This window comes from Anolis carolinensis, chromosome 4, assembly GCF_035594765.1.
Source record: "Anolis carolinensis isolate JA03-04 chromosome 4, rAnoCar3.1.pri, whole genome shotgun sequence".
NCBI lineage: Eukaryota > Metazoa > Chordata > Lepidosauria > Squamata > Dactyloidae > Anolis > Anolis carolinensis.
This window is the reverse complement of record NC_085844.1, coordinates 177,778,430-177,802,582: the sequence shown is the minus strand read 5'-3', so window position 1 is coordinate 177,802,582 and position 24,153 is coordinate 177,778,430. Positions and strand designations below refer to the sequence as shown.

General features: G+C 40.7%; 1 protein-coding gene across 1 annotated transcript; it reads right to left on the bottom strand.

The window, feature by feature from the left end:
* Positions 1-1,134: 1,134 nt before the first annotated feature.
* Positions 1,135-22,243, bottom strand: ttc39a (tetratricopeptide repeat domain 39A). The gene is given in 8 exon segments (XM_016993242.2): positions 1,135-2,475; positions 5,160-5,205; positions 5,208-5,294; positions 7,143-7,212; positions 10,679-10,813; positions 12,614-12,616; positions 16,186-16,306; positions 20,945-22,243. Coding segments are annotated over 8 exon segments (639 nt in total). The 5' UTR covers positions 21,022-22,243; the 3' UTR covers positions 1,135-2,375.
* Between the last annotated feature and the right edge of the window lie 1,910 nt (positions 22,244-24,153).

Here is a 24,153-nt window from a genome sequence, read left to right as displayed (position 1 = left end):
CAAAAAGATTCGGATTCAACAATGACATTTTGCCAGTAGGTATTTTGAAGAAAAAACAAAGACTTGTTACATACATCAAGGTCAACAAAAATATTTAATATACTGACCACAGTATATTTAATATACTGACAAACAAAAGGTGTCAAACTTTTATAGTTGCATGGCTGACAGGGCTGGAAGTCCACTTCCATTTGTGAAAAATGTTTTTTTTCTCCAGTGTTGAACAGACCAAAAGGTCCCTGCAACGTATTTGAACGGTAAGTCGTTACTCATGGAGGCTTCTGGGGGATTTGAAGTGATCAAAGGCTGCAAATACAGTCTTGTGGGACTGGATGTGTCTTCACTTTGCCCACTCCTAATTTCAAACTGTTATGTTTTAAAAAAGAATATGAAAGCATATAAAGTGGTCCTTATTTCATTCTCAGGAAGATGAATACCACATTTTAAAAGTTAAATAAAAAAATGGCTTACCATCTGTGTAAACATATGACTGACATTCACAAAAAATTGAACAGGGTATTGCAAGTGGAGCAACTGTTGTTCGGATTTACAAAATCTTCCAAATTCAAAAACCATCCACCTTTGGCTTTAGTTCAGCATACACAAACTTTGTTTTATGCACAAAATATTGCATGAAATAACCTTCAGGCTATGTGTATAAGGTGTATGTGAAACATAAATGAATTTTGTGTTTAGACTTGGATCTCATCTCAAAGGTACATCATTGTTTATGTATGAGGGGTGGATGAAAATCGTGATCCTACCTGTGATGCTGTTCTATGATAGTGATGAAACTTCACAACTGTTCCACGTACTCCCCCTCCACTATGGCACATTTTCCCATCTATGCTCCAGGTTAGCCAACCCTTGGGAAAAATTAATTTCCTCTGGGAGTTGTATCAGTCATTCACAGGAACTATGACAGTGTTGTCAGACAGGAAATGCATTCTTTTCAGGCTTTCCTTCATAGCAGGGAAAAGGTAGAAGTCTGACAGTATGAGGTCAGGCAAATATGTTGGGTGCAATGATAATTTGAAACCACAATCATTGAGTTCTTACAGGGAAAGTAAGTACAAGGAAGTGGCACGATCCACAACATAGTTCTCACTTCTGAGAGTTGCCCTTTTTCTTGATGTTTCCCCCCATCATCAGAGAGCAGCAGCTCACACACAGGTGAAATTTAGCATGAAATATGATGAAGAGTTGCTGTTCCCCACAAAGTATTTTGGTTGTCCCACAGTGGCTTCTTCATGGGTAGGCTCAAAACTTTTCATTCACCCCTCTCACGTGCAAGGGGGGGGGCAGGGACGGATGGACTGAAATCTAAAACTCTGGCCCCAAGCGTTTTGGATTAGGAATTCCTATCCTGAACATGTTAACTACACACTTCATGAACGTCTATTTCTTTCAGTGAGCCGTGCAAACAAAAATCTGGTCCATGAACCTCCTTCCTATAAAATAAATAAATATTATATTTATTTTATTTCCGCTCCTTTCCGCAGAGCTGTCCTTTTGGTACTAATATTGGAGAGTGGTCCCTGATCAAAGTGGTCCCCGGTCAAGTGGGCCTGGTCAAAGTTGGTCCCTGGTCATAAAAAGATTGGGAATCACTGCATTAGAATAACAGTTCACTAGACTAATGGCTACATAGATTGGTAGTTCGTCCTAACTAGCATCTATTATTGAAGGGTGAGTCACCACACAGGAAAATGCTATTTATTCAGTAGATCTATCCTAGCTAAGTGCAACAACAGTATGTAGACTATCATCTCCGCAATCATGGAAGAAGGTGGCAACAGGGACAAAATAAGACTTTTAATGCTGAGTTGCCTAGTCTTCCACTGTACAACCTCCTTGGGAAAATCTTTGAAGTCAGAAAGTTCTTGGAAGGTTGGTTTGACAATTGTCTGTGCCAAGGGACACACAACTGTCCTGACTGTTCCCAAGAGCACCTTGTCTCAGAGGTCCTTGTCCCTCGTCCCAAAAGAATGGGCTTGAAGTCAACTCTTCCTGTTTCCAGTTAACTCTTCCTCCTTTCTTTTCTGTAGTCTTTTGAAGAAGGCTTCCACTTCTAACAGCTGTAGCTGTTGGCACAATTGGTAGAGGAAGTCAAGAGGATTTCTGGCCCAAGCAGGTATACAAACTTTTAACAAAAACTTACAAAAGAAAGTGAGCACAAAAATATTATAACGTAGGGGAGAGATGTATTTTTTTACCACTAAATCCTCCATAGTATGGCATTAATTATATTTAGTGTTAAACTTAACAGAGTGAAAACATCTCAATATATTGTCAGCAATGTCCTATTGTGAAAGTTTCAATATAAAACAAGATCACCTTTTTTTAAAGCAACTTTACAAAAATACAGTTTCTACTCAATGAATACAATTTGTTGGGGAAGATCTGGCTTGGTGCACAGCATCTTGAATTCTGAAATGTGTTCTTGTTTCCATTGAGTAATTCATATAATTTTGTCTAAAACAAAATAGATAGGATCTAAAGCACGTTTTTGTTGCCTTCATATTGCTGTGCTTACCTGAAGAATTTTTGATGTGTGGGAAAGGAGCCTCCCCCCCCTCATTTTTTGTTGTTTCCTGTAAAATCCAAACTCAGTAGAATAATACAACCTGGTTTTTCTGTCTGTAGCTTCAATACTCAGCAGTTATCAGTGAAGAAGTATTCTTTTGATTTAATCCTTCCTTAAGAAATAACAAGTCCATATCAGATTTCAACATGCAGCCTTACACCTCCCTTCTCAAAATGAAGTATGCTGATTAGACCTTATTCCCAAGTAAATAGATATAGGAAAAAATATTATAGTGCAACAATGTGATCCTAAGCATATTTACTCAGAACTCAGTCCCACTGAGTTTGGTAATTGTATATTGCTAACAAACTTTAAAACTCCCCATTTATAAAAACAGCCTCAAATGAAAGCAGAAATTTAAAAAAAACCCTCAAGTAGTATTAAGGTAAAGGGTAAAGGTTTCCCTTGACGTTAAGTCCAGTCGTGTCCGACTCTGGGGGTTGGTGCGCATCTCCATTTTTAAGCTGAAGAGCCGGCGTTGTCCGTAGACACTTCCAAGGTCATGTGGCCAGCATGACTGCATGGAGCACTGTTACCTTCCCACCGAAGCAGTACCTATTGATCTCACATTTGCATGTTTTCGAACTGCTAGGTTGGCAGAAGCTGGGGCTAACAGTGGGCGCTCATTCCGCTCCCGGGATTCGAACTTGTGACATTTTGGTCAGCAAGTTTAGCAGCTCAGCGCTTTAACACACTGCGCCACAGGAGGCCTCCAAGTAGTATTACTGAACACAAAGTTGTCCTAACAAAATATGATGCTGACTTCTACTGATAACTATCTAAATTCCATCTAGTCCAGTATTGCTTATTTTGACTGGCTGCTGCTAGGCTGAATTTTAGGCAGTTTTCTCATATTTTATTCCTTATTTTTCTAAATACAAGTATAGGTGGCTCTGGTTTTTACAGAATGTATATGTGGCTCTGCTTACACTGGTCAGGGCATAATAAGACTGGTTTGGTTACAGTGATGAGCCTTCTCTTCTGTGACAACTTTGTTGAATGTCTTTCCATTGAGATTAACCTATCTCTTAGTATTGGCTCTTGTTTCCCCTGTCAAAGACTTATGTCTTAATTGTACAGGTTGAGCAACCCTTACCGGGAAATCTCACATTTGAAATACACAAAAATCCAAAATTGTCTACATGGGTGGCTAAGATAGTGGCGTATTTGCTTTCTGATGTTCATAGGTACACAAACTTCATTTCATGCACTTTCTGATTATTTTTTAAAATATTCTATAAAATTACTTTCAGGCTATATATATAAGATGGATATGAAACATAAATGAATTGGATTAGATGTTCCTTAAGTGAGAGGACTGCTTAAAAGCCTTATTTGGAGGCTTTTAAGCAGAGGCTGGGTGGCCATCTGTCGGGGGTGCTTTGAATGTGATTTCATGCTTCTTGGCAGGGGTTGGACTGGATGGCCCATGAGGTCTCTTCCAACTCTAGGATTCTATGATTCTATAACAGGGTATGCAGAATTTTGGCCTGAAAACATCACATAGCATTTGGTCCATGCAGCTCATGTATTTCAAAATGATGGAGTCAATTTCGTGCAATTATAACATGTTGCCATCATTAAACAGTCTGTTTAATGATGGCAACATGTTATAATTGCACAAAAAGTTACAAGTGGTTTAATGAGTTATGAGATTTTACCAACCACTCTACTGATATTATTGGAAAAGATTTAGTTGTATGCTGATCTGTTTTAGTCAGTCTAATCTCCATTTTTACAATAGCTGACATTGCTATCTTGTGAATGGTTTGAGGTCAGGGGCTTTTTGTGGGCTGGGAGAGGCATCTAGCTGTAATAATTTAAAACTATGCTCCACTCTTTCAAGGGTTTCATTCATAGGCAGTGACTGCAGAAATATAGTGTTTTCAAATTGAGTCCATCTTTTTGAAACGCCCTGTACTTTTCACACCTGGTTCTCATGCAAAGCTGGAGACTGTGGGTGACTACAAACCCAAACCATCATTGAACAAAGTGAAGGGAAGGTGGGAGCTCTAACTCAAGTGAAAGCATGTCTGAAAGGGCTTATTTATTTATTTACAATAGAGTCTCACTTATCCAACATAAACGGGCCAGCAGAATGTTGGATAAGCAAAAATGTTGTATAATAAGGAGGGATCAAAGAAATGCCTATTAAACGTCAAATTATGTTATGGTTTTACAAATTAAGCACCAAAAACATCATGTTTTAAAACAAATCGACAGAAAAAGCAGTTAAATACACGGTAACGTTACGTAGCAATTACTGAATTTATGAATTTAGCACCAAAATATCGCAATGTATTGAAAACATTGACTACAAAAACATTGACTACTAAAAGGCAAACTGCGTTGGATAATCCAGAATGTTGGATAAGCGAAGGTTGGATAAGCGAGACTCTACTGTATTTACAGTATTTATATACTGTATCGCCTTTCTCAACCCCAAAGGAGACTCAGGGTGGTTCATTTGAACTGAGTCTGCTCTCATAACCTAGGCAGTGTGCTTGCATATGTTAGTACCACTACTTCACATCTAATCAGCAAAAACAAGTGGACGCATCAAAAGGTTTACTTCGCTTTCTCCAAGATCTTTACAGCTTCTTTGTGTTTGTTTTGGTTAGATATAATAAAGCAAGCTCAAGTAAGGCATTTGGAATTAAATAATGGTCATACTTGATTTTCTTTTCATTGCAGGTTAAAGAAGAAATAGCAATGCAGGTATCATTGACAGCAACAGGTCTAAATGTGATGAAAGAGTAAATTAATTAGAGATTGACAAGAACTAATTCATACTACACATAATGTATCCTAGTTTGTTGAACAGTCTACATTCCTGCACAAAACACATTCTGTAGCCCATCACTCAGGATCCAGACTCTCCACTTGAACACAACACCCAGGGGAGTCATGTTGCAGACCTGAACTAGCTGGATGATGCCTTTGGGGGAGGGATTAGTGGAGAAGCCTTTGATTTACTTCTTCTTGTCTTGTGTGTGCCTTCAAATTGCTTGTCAACTTATGGTTTTCCAACTTCTTTGGACTCCACAAGACAACTGCAATCTCTCCAACTGGATTGCACCCTGTATAATGATGCATCTTCTGACATTAGACACGAGTTATTCAAACATGTAGGAAGGCACTCTGATTTAAATCTTATTTTCTATGATAGGCAGTGGTAAATGGCATCTGCTGACAAGTGCTCATCAGTTAGATGACATGTGGGATTGTTATGTCTCCTTTCAACAAGAGGATAAGTACTGGGGAGCACGATGCCATTTAGTAAACATTTAAGAGATACAACCTTTACACTTCTTTCTACACTCTCAATTGTCAAAGCTGCAACTTTAATGAACACGTGGACATGTACTGAGATGCAGTGATACACACCAGTGCTACTGTTTTTTGTTTTTTTTGGGTTTTTTTCGTGTCAGGAGCAACCGGAGTTGCTTCTGGAGTGAGTGAATTGGCCGTCTGCAAGGACGTTGCCCAGGGGACGCCCGGATGTTTTGATGTTTTACCATCCTTGTAGGAGGCTTCTCTCATGTCCCCGCATGGAGCTGGAGCTGATAGAGGGAGCTCATCCGCACTCTCCCTGGGTGGGATTCGAACCTGGCAGCTTTCAGGTCAGCAACCCAACCTTCAAGTTACGAGGCTTTTATCCCCCAGACCAAGAACAATCTGAAGACCCAAAGACCTCAACGGCGGAGCAGGCGGAGGATAACATAGTACATGTTACAACGGCTGTGAAGGCGGAAGAAGGCTGCAACAGACTTAGAAGCCACTCGTGTTAATCACACCACTGCTGGGACCTCAATTTGTGAAGACTGTGTGTTGACCGGCCGTGCACCGACCTCCACACATTAAAAAAAAATCACGCACAGGCGTCTTCCAAGAAATGGAGGACCATCATCCTCGAACTATGAGGGATCACCTAAGAGTAAGAGAGAGACTAATGATATAGGCTTACATCTATGTCCACAGCTGTTTTCTTTTCATAATCTATACAACATGTACATTCAACCATAAAAGTTATGTTGAATAAGCCTTAAAGATATGAATACATCTTCCTCCCATCAATTTACATAGCATGGAGTTGTATTTCCTCAGTAATTCAATGCAGTTATTATGGGCTCCTTCTGCAAAAGCTGCCACTTCATCAGGGGGTGGAGATGATCCCAGGATTTTGAAGGATACGTTAGCAGAACTGTGGACTCTATCAAGCTTGCAAGGCTTCAGGTATGGCCCTAGTAACATGTTTGCTGTCCTAGAAGGAGCCTAGTTAAGTACAAAAAGGCTCCTTACCTGAAGATTGCCCATCAAGTGATGAATAGGTTATAACATTTACGTACAATTACTGATGTCCATCAGTCGAGGGATCACACAGTGTAAACACAATTGGTATTAACACTGATCATTAGCATGCTAATACTGCGTTTTTCAGGAGCAGACACTTACTCGAAGTGAACGTAAGTAGAATGGTCCTTCTAGAACATGGCCATACAGCCTGGAAAACATACAACCCTGTGATCCCAGCCATGAAAGCCTTCGACAACAAAATGGTCCTCTGTCTCTGAAATCTTGCCAAGGTATTTCAGGCATAAACCTTTCAGCAGCCTTATCACACACTGGTCATACATACATACATATCTGTTGCTGACAAGGCAAACAAGAAGCAGTATAGCATAATAAGATGTGCTTACTTTGAACAGAAGAGAGAGGAAAGGTGCTGAAAAACATATTCTGTTCACAATTCCCTTATTATCTCAATGCAAGGTTGAATTCAGTGGTACAATGGGAACAAAAGTGGCAAGATCCATGAGCTGCTATCTACAACCTACTTTCCCTTCACACTTTTCTCGTTGTGTGCCTTCAGAGTGTGTCCAACATATGTTGACCTTAAGGTGAACTTATCACGGTTTTCTTGGAAAAATTTGTTCAAGGGGATGTGTTGCCACTATCTTCTTTTCAGCCTGAGAAAGTGTCAATTGCTCAAGGTGAAATGTGGATCCGAACCTTGCTCTCGAGGGCCCTAGTCTAACACCCAAAGCACTGCTACATCATGCTGGCTGTATTTTCTAGTACTATGATTCTATTTAAATGAAGAAATTATCCTGGGCAGAGGGACCTATAGATCTGCCCATGGAGTGGTATTTATTTATTTATTTATTTATTTATTTATTTAACATGTCAGAAGCAAATTGAGGGTACAGTTATAATGTTGGTTTTTTTAATTAAAAAAATACAAACGAAGTTAAAAACTTGGCATTATGCTAGATTTCCTTTGACTATAAGCTGGCCACTTGGAGTGCCTCTTGTGTCACTGTGAGAAGGTTCTCCATTATGCATGTTGCTGCTGAATACGCATCCCCAGTGTGGAATACATCTCACCACATTAAAACAGTGGATGTGGCTCTTAATGAGACATGCCCATTTTCACATGATGTCTATACCCTACGGCACTGGAGAAACTATACTGTTTAGCCAGTATTGCACCACCTGATATCCGTCGGGAAGTAGCAGCCAGTAATGAAAGGACCAAGGCATCGACATCTCTGGTCCATCCTCTGTGGATATCAGTCAGCATGCCAATGACTTAAATCAAGAAACAGCTTTTTAAGATCTACACAGATAGTTGCAGGAACACCTCAACATGCAAGAGTCCAAAAGTGGCAGGTTAAAACCTGGAACCTCAATCCATGGCTGATGCCGGATAAGAAACTTCCTCCTAGCCACACAGAAGATCGGGCGAGTTGGAAGGCACTGAACAGACTGTGCTCTGGGACCACGAGCTGCAGAGCCAATCTTAAGAAATGGGGCTACAAAGTGGAGTCCACGACATGTGAGTGGAAAAGAACAAACCACAGACCACTTACTACAATGCAACCTGAGCCCTGCCACATGCACAATGGGCTGGTAACATTTACAAACCATTCCCATTCCGCTTCCCAGTTGTGGAGTGAATCAGTGTGTATGTTGCTGGGGCAAAAGCAGAAGAGATGCTCAGAGCTGTCTCTCCCGTCAGGCCTGGAAGTGCCTGGCCCTGGTCCCAAGGAGGAGTTCCCTCTGCAAAGCCAGCCCTCCAATGGAGGTTCTGCAACATGTGCATATAGAGGAGGGCTTGTTTTCAAAGCAGCTATAGCACAGAAACCACCTTAATCCAGCCTTGTCTAAATAAGACACACAATCTAGGCAAATGTGAGTGTGACTAAGTGATATGCAGCCACTCCAAATTTCTGATTATTTAAATATTAGGCTATGGTAACTTAGGAGAACTTAATGAAATATTAAAATAGCCACAGTAATCTTCAAAATATGCCACAGAGGCTAGATACAATAGATAAGACCTAGCACAACTGGAGAGAAATAAAAATGGAATCAAAAGAATGTGACGAGAGTATATGATTGTGTTTGTGACACACACAATCATAATCACAACCACAGTACACTCATTTCCACTGTTTATTCCCTGCCGAGAGAGGATTTTGAAGATGAATAGAACTGATTCTCGGCAATCGAGAGAACACAATGGGGAAGCACTTCTGAGAAAACCAATTGCAATAGACAAATGCCATCATGCAAGAGAAAAACCAAACATCCAAGTTGCTTTTTAAAAAGTGGGGTGGGATAGTGTGTACTGATTGACCCAGATTGTTCAAAATAACATTTCAAAAATGATTGTTGGGAAGGAGAATGTGAGAAGAGAGAGGAAAATCAAGCGTGTTGAGTCATGAGAGCAAAACGAGGGGAAATTGCTGACAGGTGGCTCCAAAAATAGTCTGGTAAGAAGAGTGGCTTACCAGAGAGGATCCAGATGACTGCAGCAGAGCAGCAGATTTTAAAGCCTGACCTAATTTGGCTCTAGGCACGTTCTTATGTCTTGCTCGACTGCACTCTTATAGTTCTGGGTTCCTCTTTGCTTCAATTGCTTGTGACAGCAATTATAAGGACATAAGGAAGTCACTTGCAGGTTTGCAAACAGGCTTCTGCGATCTAAAAAGAGGGAGGAGAATAGGGGAAAAAGTGCTCCTAGAGAGAGCAAGGAGCATTAAAGGTTTTTGTTTAAGGGGTGTGTTTGGCATAACCTCCAACATTTCACAGATTAAAAACCAGGACACATGTGGCACAGCAACATCAGCGTGTGGTTAAGATGGCAAAATCTAGAAGAGGCTGCAGTAGTTTGCTTTGTATGAGTCTGCTGGGAAAGAGAAAAGGACAAGTAAACCGAGGACTAAGAGTAGAATTGGCATATTTTAAAAGCATCTGAAAAATAGAGACAACAGAAGGACGTTTCATATCATATTGGGTTAGTTTGAAGATACGGTGTTAGGATACTGAAATCCTCAAGGTTGCACAAGGCCAATGAGCCCAGTCTAGTTTACCTTCTTATCTAAATACATATTACTTTTGATTTTGCCCTTCCATCCTGTGCACATATCTGCCTTTCATGCCCTGCTGTTGGAGCAATTGACACTCTCTTTCAACACAAAGACTAGAAGCTGCGGTGGCGCAATGGGTTAAACCCTTGTGCCAGCTGGATTGCTGACCTAAAGATTAGGTTGCTGACCTGAAGGTTGCTGGTTTGAATCCGGGAGACAGAGTGAGCTCCTGTCTGTCAGCTCTAGCTTGCGGGGACATGAGAGAAGCCTCCCAGCAGGATGATAACACATCTGGTCATCCCCTGGACAGTGTCTGTGGAGATGGCCAATTCTCTCACAAGAGAAACGACTTGCAGTATGTTCTCAAGTTGTTTCTGACACAATTAAAAAACACACACACAAAGACTGAAGTTGATAGATTTATATCAGGAAAAGCAGACTACTAAGAATACACCTGAAACGAAACTTAAATTAAATTTCAAATATATTCCCAGATGTGATGAATTAGCAGAAATAATGCAAACAAGTAGTAAAGAGGGAGGATGACGAGAACAAATGAACAGCAAAATACAGTTACAGTCTTTATCGCCTGCTCTCTGTTGCATAATCTCATCACCGACTAAAGAAAGGAAATTTGATTAATAGGTTTAACTTCTTTGGACTCCACAAGACAGCTGCAGTCTCTCCAACTGGCTTGCACCTTGTACAATGATGCGTCTTCTGAAATTAGACATGAGTTACCTGGACTTTTTTCCAGAGCTGCTTCTGTATCTACTATGGTGTTCAAAATACCTTCAGTCAGATCAGGACACTTTCCAATCATTGCATAGCCATTCCAGACATACATCATCTGTTACAACAGTGGTTCTCAACTTGTGGGTCCCCAGGTGTTTTGGCCTACAACTCCCAGAAATCCCAGACAGTTTACCAGCTGTTAGAATTTCCAGGAGTTGAAGGCCAAAACATCTGGGGACCCATAGGTTGAGAACCACTGTCCTAAAACTAATTAAGGAACAGAAAACAGACAGATGACGGTAGAGAGAACAGGGGCCTTGGCCAAGAGGATTCACTAGTCAGTTAAAATATACTTTTAGTAAGTGAAATACTTCTGTAAATGCTTATATTTGAAATACAGCCAGATGTGCCATCATCCATAGGAGCAGCTGTAGGTGCCTCTTGTAGCAACAACAAAAAAACCCCGAAGTCTTGTTGAATTGTTAGTTTTTACATCTTTGTGAGATTAAAATGTTTCCACCTGCAGTTCAAACTCTCAATTCTTCATTGGTTTCTGTGATCAATAGGCTCCTAGACTCAATACTCTCTTCCTGGTACCAACACAATCCTATTGGTTTCTATTCAAAATCATATATTTTTTTAAAAAATCAACTACATTCCTTTCCCAAAAATTTAGATATCTTTTACTTCTTGCCTATTCCAGCCTCCCTTTACCCTTCTTGACATCAAGGATCCACACTGCTTCTCAAGAAAACCAGCAGCACTGGTACTTCCTTTTCCTCTGATCACATCATATCATACCAACTTAGAGATTAAAATAGGGAGACATGTAATTTGTAAAGTATATGACAAAAATGAGGGTATATACAAAGGATGTGGCCAGGCAACGTGAGGACATTGAGCAAAAACTGCACAGAACAACATTTTCTTTCACAATTTCATGTTTTCTGTGTTAATCCTTGTTATATAAAACTATACATGAATTTCCTGTATTGGGTCCCATCTCCATGATATGCCATTAAGTCAGGCACGGGCAAGCTTCGGCCCTTGAGTTGTTTTGGACTTCAACTCCCACAATTCCTAACAGCCTACCAGCTGTTAGGAATTGTGGGAGTTGTAGTCCAAAAACACCTCAAGGGCCGAAGTACAGGTGCTGCCTGCGCTAAGTAAATAATAGCAAATGCATATATTCCATAATCCAAAAAAAATAAAAATCTGAAATCCAAAATACATCTGGTTCTGAGCATTACAGATAAGTGATAGTCGACGCATATTGCTCTATACAGCCATGGGCAATTTTGGGCCACACAATTCCTAACAGCCTATTGTCTTTTCCTTTCCCCCCTCAACTGCTTAAGCTAAAGTTCGCCCATGCCTGCGCTATAGGAAGGCTTCACATAAGCAATCAGTAAATTTCTCCTAATGCTTATCCGCTACAATAGATAAAACAAGGTTACAGTTTCTTTTGATGCCGTGCAATCCTTTGGAGGTCTACACAAAGGCACATCCAACCATGTCCACTATTATTTGCTCTCAGGAAAGTATGATAGAAATGGCCTTTTTCTTGCCTTGTTTATATGTGCGAAACTAGGAAGAGACTTGTTCTGATCCTTGACTGAAATAAACCAATTCATTCATTCTGGAAAGCATGTTCCTGGGTTGACTTACGTGGATACACACATCACATCCTGCCCTGGTTGAAAGAACTGACATAACACTTTATTTTGTTCAAAGTAGCATATTCTTAAACAGAGAAAGCAATTTCTGAACCTTTGAAGGTCTACATACATCCAGCTATCCCAATCTGGCAGCAACAATTCTGAGTAATCCTGTCATCCCACTTTTTCAGCTGCTTTCCTCCCACTTGGTTCAGATTAGTTCAATTGCTGCAAACTGAGTTTAAGGCTATGGCAACTTCCTGCTGAACAAATTATGCCAAGATAATTCTGTTATAGGTTCACTTTAGGGTCAGGCACACAACAACAACAACAACAACAACAGACTCATGCCTTCAGACAAATCTTCCAAAAATCCTGAGACTATATGTAGAAGTCAAAACGAAGGTGTTTTATTCCAGCCTACACGTTCCTCCTAGCTACCTTGGATTTAGGGGTTCTCCAGATTATTTTTCTTTCTTGTTTTGACAGATTACAAACACACTCAACTGTAGTAGTACCACCCGATGTAACTTACAGAGCCAAGCAATCATGCCACTGAATTGAGAAATGCTTTTTGTCGTAACTACTCAAGTAGAAATCTAAAGAAGTTACTTAGGCGATCCCTCGTAGCCCGAGGATGATGGCCCTCCAAGTGTAGCGTCTTGGAAGTAGATGCATAGCTGGCTGTGGAGTCCTATTCTTGATCCATATGTTCTTCCGCAGTGAGGACATCAGTTTTCAAGTGGAAGGTAGTCCCGGTCAGGGTTGGCTTGACGCACCTTCCTCTTAGTACGTTTCTCCCTTAAACCTTCCATTTGTGCCTCTTCAAATTCTGCAGCACTGCTGGTCACAGCTGACCTCTAGTTAGAGTGCTGAAGGGCCAGAGCTTCCCAATTCTCAGTATCTATGCCACAGTTTTTAAGATTGGCTTTAAGCCCATCTTTAAATCTCTTTTCCTGTCCATTACGTTTCCCGTTCTTGAGTTGGGAGTATAGCAACTGCTTTGGGAGGCAGTGATCAGGCATTTGGACAACGTCACCAGTCCAGCGGAGTTGATGGCATAGGAGCATCGTTTCAATGCTAGTGGTCTTTGCTTCTTCCAGCATGCTGACATTTGTTCCCCTGTCTTCCCAAGAGATTTGCAAGATTTTTCGGAGGCAACACTGGCGGAATCGTTTCAGGAGTTGAGTGTGAAGCTTGTAGACGGTCCATGTTTCACAGGCATATAGCAGGGTTGGGAGGACAATAGCTTTATAAACAAGCACGTTAGTATCCTTACGGATATCCCAGATATCCCGATCCTCAAACACTCTCTGCTTCATTCAGAAGAATGCTGCACTCACAGAGCTCAGGCGGTATTGTATTTCAGTGTTCATGTTGACTTTTGTGGAGAGGTGTCTGCCAAGGTAGTGGAAATAGTCAAAATTTTCTAATGTTACACTTACCATTAATGTTAATTGTACAGAGCCAAGCAATCATATGTAACTGAATTGAGAAAGATTTTTTTGTTGTAACTATTCAAGTAGGAATCTAAAGAAGTAAGCCAGAAATGTAAACTACGTTTCTCTCCATATTTTAAATTAAAAGCTTCTAGCAGTAAGGCACTTTCTCTCCAAACTGAAATAGGCCTTACTGTAGTTAGTTAACTATTAACAGGCTGCTATAAATAGTTTAATTTCGATTTCCAGTTCTTTGGACTGGAGCTCAATTGTTTCTGAGCGCCACCTGCTTCCCATTGTGACGTGGCTTCAGCAGATTTCAAAGAGAGAGCACTATTCATCTATTTCAGCATAAAATGAAAAGTGACAGGGAAGGAAGGAATCCTGCCGCCCCTTTGGACTCATTAGTGCGGCCTAGCATAAGTGTTAACAACATACTTCGATCCACTTCTTCACAGAAACTTCAGTGAGCTGTTTTGGTGCATCTGAACAACAGGATTGCAGAAAAGCTTATGCTTAAATACTGTAAAGCATGTAGTCCCAATAGCCCTGCTGTATTCCTTCACTGCAATTCCCCACTTTGTTCTTTTGGCAGAGAAAACAAAGGCACATCCTCAGTCATTCCCAAAAGTATATCAAGAAGCATAGGCTGGATTTGAATGCAGATTCCAACAGGGATTTTACATTGCTTGATGAAAAAAGATATAGATGATAGGAAGAAAGATTTGTTCTTGTGTGTCTTGAAGTTGTTTTTTACTTATGGTGAACCTAAGGTGATTTGATCATGGGGTTTTCTGAGCAAGAGATTGTTAGATTTTGCTTTCCTCTAAAGCTGAGAGAGTGTGATTTGATCAAGGTCACCCAATGTATTTCCATGTCTGAGTAGAGATTCAGTACTGATCTCTGGAGCCCCTGGTGGCGCGGCGGATTAAACCGCTGAGCTGCTTATCAAAAGATCAGCAGTTCAGATCCTGGAAGCAGAATGAGCTCCCGCTGTTAGCCCAACTTCTGCCAACCTAGTAGTTCGAAAACATGCAAATGTGAGTAGATCAATAGGTACCATTCTGATGGGAAGGTAAGAGCGCTCCATGCAGTCATGCCGGCCACAACTTCGGCTCTTCGGTTTAGAAATGGAGATGAGCACCAACCCCAGAATCAGACACAATTAGACTTAATGTCAGGGAAAAACCTTTACCTTTACTACTGTTCTCCAGAGTGAGTCATAGTCTAATGCTTAAACTGGTCTCTCTCTCCCTCCCCCCTCCCCCCCTCTCTCATTTGTTATTCTGTCTATATATTTATGAATGCAAACTCATGCATACACATATATCACTTGATTTAGGGATTTTTCTTTGCTTAATATTATTACAGATTCTTGGCCATAACCGATTTCTCTTGCAAATCTGCACTCAATAGACAAGATATAGACAGCTCAGCATTTCTAGTCGATTGCAGAATGCCTACAGTTTTCAGGAGTGCAAGCTTGTTGAAATTACCTTTAGCTTCTGCCACAGTCATTGACAATATGCACAAATAGAAATAAAAGTCCCAAGAGCTATGGAAACTAGTTGCAATCACTTTTAATAATGTAAGTTAACATTCCTTTTCAATGTAGATCTATTTCGAAAAAAATATCCATAGAGGTGGTACATTTAACAGAATAAATACAAAGGCTATCCAGAAAGAAGGCTACGTTTTGGATTTTAAAAAGATCAAAGTATAGGATAAATCATTTACCATATGCAGCTGAAAGACACATCCCAAAACTACAATCTCATCTTATGGATCAACTTTTCTGTCAACAGAGTATTTATGCCCCTTCTAACCATATGCATAAGCTCAAACTATCTCTAAACAGAATAAAAAAGGAGCCCCTGCTGGTGCAATAGGTAAAACCCTTGTGCCAGCAGGACTGCTGACTTGAAGGTTGAGTTGCTGACCTGAGAGCACGGGTATCTCTCTCTGTCAGCTCCAGCTCCTCATGCGCAGACAGGAGAGAAGCCTCCCACAAGGATGGTAAAACATCAAAACATCTGGGCGTCCCCTGAGCAACATCCTTGCAGACGGCAAATTCTCTCACACCAGAAGTGACTTGCAGTTTCTCAAGTTGCTCCTGACACTGTAAAAAAAAAACCAGAATCAAATGAGCTTTCCTAAATATCCTCATATATAATCCACCCTCATTTTTTCCTGAAGGCAATGTCAACTGCAGCATGGACTGGACCTTGGTAAAATATACCCTTCCTCTATCCATGTGGGGCCCGCAGCATGTATACCAACTGCAGCAATGGGAGAATTTAAAACCCTTCATCAGATATTTATTTTCATAGATGTCTAATTTTAAAAAAGAACTACTGTGAAACTCTGTACAGAAAGCCTCGCAGTCTTACCAAAGCAGGCACAGGAAGTAGAACAGGATCTGAGGTGAAGTATCACTGGGATTTCCAAATTGCAAACTTTTCTGTAGGCAAGGACTTTCCTGCTATTTACAGTTTGAAACCAGGCACAGCCCTGAGGGAAGAAGATTGGGCAAACTTAAACAGGTTATTTTGTAACACATTGTGCTCCCCTGAGGTGGGAAAAGACAAAGGCAGAATTGAAAAACAATGTATGTTTACATATTTTGCCATTTACATTGTCCAACAAAAGGATGTAATTTTATAGATAAATCAACACACACTCTAGAGAAGCAAACAATGAAGAAGTGCAGTACATTGATTATAGAAAAGGTCAGCTTTGGAGACAAGAAGACCCACATTATCCATAAAACCCCATAGTAAAAATGGCCATCATTTTGATCTACTCAGCTAAATCAGTTATGGATTTATGGTAAGTTATGTATACACCAAAAAACGAATGTAAATGAAAATAAGCAAAAAGTATGCCACATTAAATCTTACTACATATATTGAAGCCTTGGGCCTGGCTGTGGCGCAGCTGGTTAGTAGCCAGCTGCAATAAATCACTACTGACCGAGGAGTCATTAAGTTTGAAGCCAGCCAGGGTCGGATTGAGCGCCCAACCATTAAAAATAGCCTAGCTCGTTGTTGACCTAAGCAACTCGAAAGATAGTTGCATCAATCAAGTAGGAAATGTAGGTACCGCTTATGTGAGGAGGCTAATTTAACTAATTTACAATACCATAAAACCTTCCAGCAGTGTGCGGAAGAATGAGGAAGTAATCCATCAATGACTCGGTGTCACAGTGGATGATGAAGCAGCAGCTCCCCCTGTGACCGGAATCGAGCATACCCTCATGAAGCCGGAAGCTGGAAAGTGTTAAATTGCCTCTGTGTCTTTGTCTCTGTCTGTATGTCGTATGGCATTGAATGTTTGCCATGTATATGTACATTGTGATCCGCCCTGGGTCCCCTTTGGGGTGAGAAGGGCAGTATATAAATACTGTAAATAAATAAATAAATACATACATAGTAAGTAAAACTTTATTTATATTACGCTCTTTCTCCCCGAAGGGACTCAGGGCGGTTTATAAGCATAAATATAACAACATAGATTACATAAACAGCATAATAGACACATTGTTAAAACAGGATAAAACCTATACAACTCATAAGACAGTAAAAACAATAAATTACAATCACAACATGCAATCGAGAAAACAGGGATCAGTAATCAGATGGGCTGACATGGTCTGTTGTAAGGATAGGTAGATTTTATACAACATGTTTCAGGGCCATGAGTCGGCCGAAACCACCAGGTTTTCAAGTCCTTGCGGAAGCAGGACAGAGTTGGGGTTTGTCTGATCTCCTTTGGGAGGACATTCCAGAGCCGGGGGGCCACGACAGAAGGCCCGCTCCCTCGTCCCCACCAATTGCGCTTGAGACGGTGGTGGGAGCAAGAGGAGGGCCTCCCCGGACGATCTCAGGGCCTGCACCGGTTCATAGGGGGAGATGCGATCACGGAGATAGGCAGGGCCCGAGCCGTAAAGGGTTTTATAGATCAGTACCTGCACCTTGAATTGGGCCCGGCAATTTATTGGCAGCCAGTGGAACTGCTTTAATAGGGGCGTTGTGTGCTCCCTATAGCCAGCTCCAGTTAGAAACCTGGCTGCCGACTTTTGAACCAGTTGGAGTTTCCGGGCCGTCTTCACGGGCAGCCCCACGTAGAGAGCATTGCAGTAATCCAATCTGGATGTAACCAAGGCATGGACCACTGTGGCCAAGTCAGACTTCTCAAGGTATGGTTGCAGCTGGCGCACAAGTCTTAATTGTGCAAAGGCCCTCCCGGCCACCACCGACACCTGAGCCTCAAGCGTCAGCGATGAGTCCAGAAGGACCCCCAACTGCGGACCTGCGCCCTCAGGGGGAGTGCAACCCCATCGAGCACAGGTTGCCACCCAATACGCCGATTAGTCCCACGACTGACCAGGAGGGCCTCTGTCTTGTCTGGATTAAGCTTCAACTTGTTAGCCCTCATCCAGTTAGTCACAACTGCCAGGCACTGGTTTAGGGTCTGGGCTGCTTCCTTAGAATTCAATGGAAAGGAGTAGTAGAGTTGGGTGTCATCTGCATAGAGATGGCACTACACTCCAAAACTCCGGATGACCTCACCCACCGGTTTCCCTGTTCCGCAATTCTCTGGGTTCAAATGTGTCCATCTGAAAGTGGGTAACTGGGACAGTTTGGGGTTTCTGCTTGTGTACCGACCACCCCACGACACAGCAGTCTCCTTGTCAGAAAATTAATTGTTCCTAGACTTGCAAGAAAAAGTTGAAAAAAACTGGCTGTTGTTTTCCTTTAAATAAGAAAAAGAAGACTTTTGAGGGGGAACTGCTCTACACAGTGAAAGTAACGCACCAACAAAAAATACAAATTTGGACAAACTTTTATTGAGATTAAATTACAAGGCAACATTGTATGAAATCGGGGTAGAGCTTGGTGGAAACCTCAGTCCTTGGGGCTGAATCTGGCTGCCTGACATTCCTGAAATCCAGCTGCTAGAGCTTCCACAAAACCCCACTGTGGCAATACCCCAGCTCCCCCCTCTAAAAAACAGTTTAAATGCTTATTATCTGGCATAAAGAATACAATGATGAAATATGGGAGATGTTGACAAGCTGGAAAGCGTCCAGAGGAGGGCGACTAAAATGATTAAGGGTCTGGAGAACAAGCCCTATGAGGAGCGGCTTAAAGAGCTTGGCATGTTTAGCCTGCAGAAGAGAAGGCTGAGAGGAGACATGATAGCCATGTACAAATACGTGAAGGGAAGTCATAGGGAGGAGGGAGCAAGCTTGTTTTCTGCTGCCCTGCAGACTAGGACACGGAACAATGGCTTCAAACTACAGGAAAGGAGATTCCACCTGAACATCAGGAAGAACTTCCTCACTGTGAGGGCTGTTCGACAGTGGAACTCTCTCCCCCGGGCCGTGGTAGAGGCTCCTTCCTTGGAGGCTTTTAAGCAGAGGCTGGATGGCCATCTGTTGGAGGTGCTTTGAATGAGATTTCCTGCTTCTTGGCAGGGGGTTGGACTGGATGGCCCATGAGGTCTCTTCCAACTCTACTATTCTATGATTCTAATATTGAATATCAACTCTGGAATACAGCTAATGAAAAATCAATAACACTGAAGTTGCCATCATTCTGGAATTATTGCTGCAATAGTTACTGTCTGTCCCCATCTTGCAGTATATCAGCACTAGGCTTTTGTTTGTTTGCTTTGTAGCAACTTACAATGTATTTCAAGGCTTCCAAAGCGCTGCTATTTAAAAAAATGTTTTGTGACAAAAGGCATAAGGAACATGTGACATTATCTGCTAATCCCCTCCTTTGCTTACTCATGAAACTCACTGAGGAAATGCCCATCTTTTAATTCACCCTACTTCACACAGTTGTGAAAATAATTTACCGAGTTATTCTAACTCAGTGAAGCACCAAGAAAAAAAATATACAGCTGGCTCTCCACATTTGTGGGTTTGGCCTTTATGGATTTAAATTTTCACAGATGTGATTAAAATGTCCTCTCTGGGAATCTCTAGGTCTTCTGGTACAATTCTATAGTCAATGTCTGCCGAAAGGCCATAGAGTCATGTTGGAGAGCTTAGATATTACTAGAGAGCTGTTTCCTCAGGTAAAAAAATTAATGTTTTCATTGAAGGCTTTCACTTTTGCAGGGATTTTGTGTCCCTAACCCCAACAAATGTGAAGGGTTGATTGTAAATACAAAATGTGGTTTATATGTAGTTGGATTACCTCTCCCATTAACCATGCTGGCCAAGGTTGACAGGAATTGGTGCTTAGCAACATTGCCCATCTTGGTTTAAAGTCAATAATAAATAATAATAAACATTATTTGTATACCGGTCTATCTCCCCAAAGGGACTCAGGGCAGTTTCCAACATATAGGCAAACATTCAATTGCCAGAAAGAAAACCATACAGATAATACATCAAAAATACTTTCAACAATATGACACAACCTAATTTAACTTAAACAAAATAACAAAAACTGAAAGCATCATAAAAAGCCAAAATCGTGTTAAAACATACTAACATAAAAATAACAATATTAAAAGCCTGTATCCTTGTAGATCCATCAGTAGAAGTTCAACAAACCCATGGCCAAGATTACAAAATGAACATGGCCATCTATCTATAAAGGGCCTGGGCAAGGGATAGTGCAACAGCATATCAAAGGGCCAGGGAAGTGGATGAAGTGCAGGACAGAGTACTACCTAGATACCAAGGACTGGGCCTAGGGACTTGTCATTCTCAAAAATTTGCTGGAACATCCAGGTTTTCAGGTCCCTACGAAAGGAGGACAATGTGTGGGCTTGCCTAATTTCCCAGAAATGGGGGGCCACCACTGAGAAGGCCCTCTCCCTTGTTGCCACCAATCGTGCTTGTGATGGTGGTGGAAGCGAGAAGAGAGCCTGCCCAACAGATCTTAGAGCCCATGCCGGTTCATAGGCGGAGATGCAGTCCCAAAGATGGGCAGGGCCCAAACCACCTTGAATTGGGACTGGAAACTTATCAGCAGCCAGTGAAGCTGCTTTAATAGAGGTGTCATACGTTCCTAGGTATATCAACAGGTATGGCAATTCCAAGGAAGTGCTAAATGGAAGATGCCACCAGAGGACAATTGTATTCTGAATGGTCAACCCAGACGTAAAGCTAGACTTCAACTATCTTACCTAAATAATGCAACTTCATCTTCTCCAAAGGATTTAGAATCCTCTGGCCTAGACATACCGAGGTAGGTAGCTTTCATATATGTATATGTCACCTAAGGTAAAAGTAATGCATTATTAAAAATTCTTACTTTAAATCATATTATAAGTCATCTTCAATCAAGAGGTCAGCATAGTGAAATATCTGAGAGAGAAAAAACCTTTTTATATGGTTACAGAATCTCTGCAAGGTTCTGCTTTGAATGACAGAAAGTAAACACAATAAGTGTATTCAACATAATTTAAAATGCATTCTTTCACTAGCATATTGCAACCTTGTGGAAGGCAAGAGAAACTGAGTATTATATATTATATATGTTTTTTCTAGCATACAGATTTATAGTTCAACAAAAAAGCAAGCATCCAAAAGGTCAACTTCATCACAATAGATCAGAAGATAGACTCCATCCCAGAACAGCTGTCTGGTGCCAGGTTTCAAGAAAATAAAGTCAGAAGCAGACATTTGACCTCAAGAAGAAAAGGGCATCCACTCTTAAGACTACAACCATTTGTATTCCTGCCAGCTGTCCTTTGTTCACTACAATATTTCCTATGTAGTGAAATCATAAATATTTCCTCAAAACAGTATGCAATTAAAAAGGAAAAAAGAAATTTGTTTCAGAAGATCAAAATTTACATGGTGTTAAGAATTACGTTGTGATCCATATGCCAATGTCAAACTTGAAGAACAAAGACTTGCTAAATTTTGTTGGATAATGACAAGAATTGACACTGGATTCAAACCACGTTCTTCAGCGCCATAGGCCAACATTCCAACCAATATTTCATACTGGCTCTCAGATGACCATCTTTTTTTCATTGGAAAGCTTGGATATGGAGAGTAGTATTGATGGGAAAAGGATATGTTTTAGGCTAAGGATATGTTTTAGGAGATTTGGCTTTTAATCATGTAAGTTAACATTCTATTTCAATGTAGATCTCTTTTGAAAAAAGTCCATAGAGTTGGCACATTTAACAGAATTAAGTATGTGCTTCCTGAAGATTAAAACAAAAAGGCATCTGAAATTGTGAATTGCAATTTAAACTCATTGATGCTCCCTCTTGAATCTGCTGCAAATCATGTTCCTGCTTCAAAGTCAGATAAGCAGTTATAAATTAGACATTCTTGGGTTACTTTATTTGTTGCACTTCAGTGAAATCAAATTAATCCCTCCCATCACAACACTCATCTGCACCACACGGTCAAGTTAGTTTACGCAGCTAACACAAGGAATAACAGCACCACTGTAAATTGACATGTCTTTTCTAAATCACTGGATGAGCAAAGAGAGTATCAGGAAAAATAATTCAGGAGCAATTACATGCATTCCTTTTACAAACAGAAAGGGCAGTGTCTTTTTGATCACACAAAGAGCTGAGACATTGCAATTTTCCTGTAACAAACATGTAATCTCAGTGAAAGGACAGCATACACACCAATTTCCCATAACATTATACAGAAAGAGTGTGTGTGTGTGTGTGTGTGGGGGGGGGGGGGTTATCATCTAATAAAGTTAAAAGTGGCTGATCCAAAACAGATAAAAGGAGATTTGAAAATGGCATGAACATCAATGGGTATAAAAGGAGATTAGGGAAATGCCAGTTGTTGGACAGAAAATATGGTTTCAGCCGTGTCCTGAAATCTCCATAAACAAGTAATTGGCTTTTGTGGAACGGATAGCTTGAGTACATAGCCATTTGATCTGTGCCAACAGGGTTCTCCTAAGGTTCTAGCCGCAGCCCCTGTTAAGGACAATTATATCCCATGTCCTTACTTCTGCACAATTTCATAGACATTTCCAAAATGAGCTATTGGTAACAGTAAATTATGCTTTTGTAAAATAAGGATCTTCAATGATGTTTCTATACTGAATCAGGGAAGTTAAGAATCCATTTCCTGTTTACTGCAGAGGTGAAGAAAGAGCCCTTTTTGTGAGTCCTCATGCTGTTCAGACCTTCCCAAAGCCCTCAGCCCCCTCTTTCAGACCAGAGCAAAAACATAACAAAATTTGGAAATTGGGCTTCTCATCATTCCTGCAACCTCAAAACTGACCCAAAATAAAAGCAAAATAAAACTGGAAATGCATCAGTTTTACGTAGCCCATAGGCAGAAGAAGTTGTCTCCATCTAATGGTGCAGCCCTGGTGTTAGTAAATCATTTTAGCCAAGTCTCTTGCTCTCTCAATTCATTTTCCAATCTATAAAAGTCATAGAGTTAACCTTGTTATGTGATAATGATGCAAATTAAACGAATCCAACATTCATACTGACACACCGCATAATTGATTGATCTCAGCCTTAAGCATCATGCTTGAAAAAAGACATCTTAATATAAACAAATGTTCAATCTGTAGTAATCTGACTACACCTTGAATATGCCACTTTGTAGCACTGAACAATTTGGTCTTTTCAGTGGAACAGTACCTCAACTTATGCACATAAACTGCATCAATTTATAATCCAATTAACCTGTCAAGAATAAATTCCAAATTTCAACTGCCTAATTGCCATGTTTACTTATTTTATACATAAAGATGATAAAAGGGGTCAGTTTAAAAAAAAAATCTGATCTGAGTCAGTTTAAAGAAACGCCTATGAATCAAAGTACACCTGGAGTCAAATTATATGTGACAGTAAATGTGAATTGCCCTTCTTTATCATGTCAATAGTCATTAAAGGAAAGTCAATTAAAGGGACTCCACTGAGGTCTAATTCTTTCTTTCTCTACCACTCACCAGCCAATAAACGCCTTCTTGAAGCTGCAGCTTACTAGAGTAGCTTGGCTCTAAGGGTAGTAATGTAGTCCGACTTTAACTGTTACTTAATAAAAACCAAAGAAGAACCATGCTGGATCAGACCAATGTTTTGTTCACATAGTGGCCCACTAATTGTTGAGTTTGTTTTACTCTGAATGATGTTTGTATACCCTGTTGTGTTTTTAATTGTTTTAATTTGATTGTTTTAGTTGCTATATTTGGTTGTATGTTCTGGGCTTGGTTCCGATTGTATGCTGCCCTGAGTCCCTTTGGTGAGATGATTGGCAGGGTATAAAATAACATTATCATTGTTGCCTATGGAGAACCTGCAAACTGGACTTTAATGTAGCTCCATCCTTCATTGCCAACAATTAATGTCGCAAAAGTATTGGAAACACTTATTTTGATACATCAAGA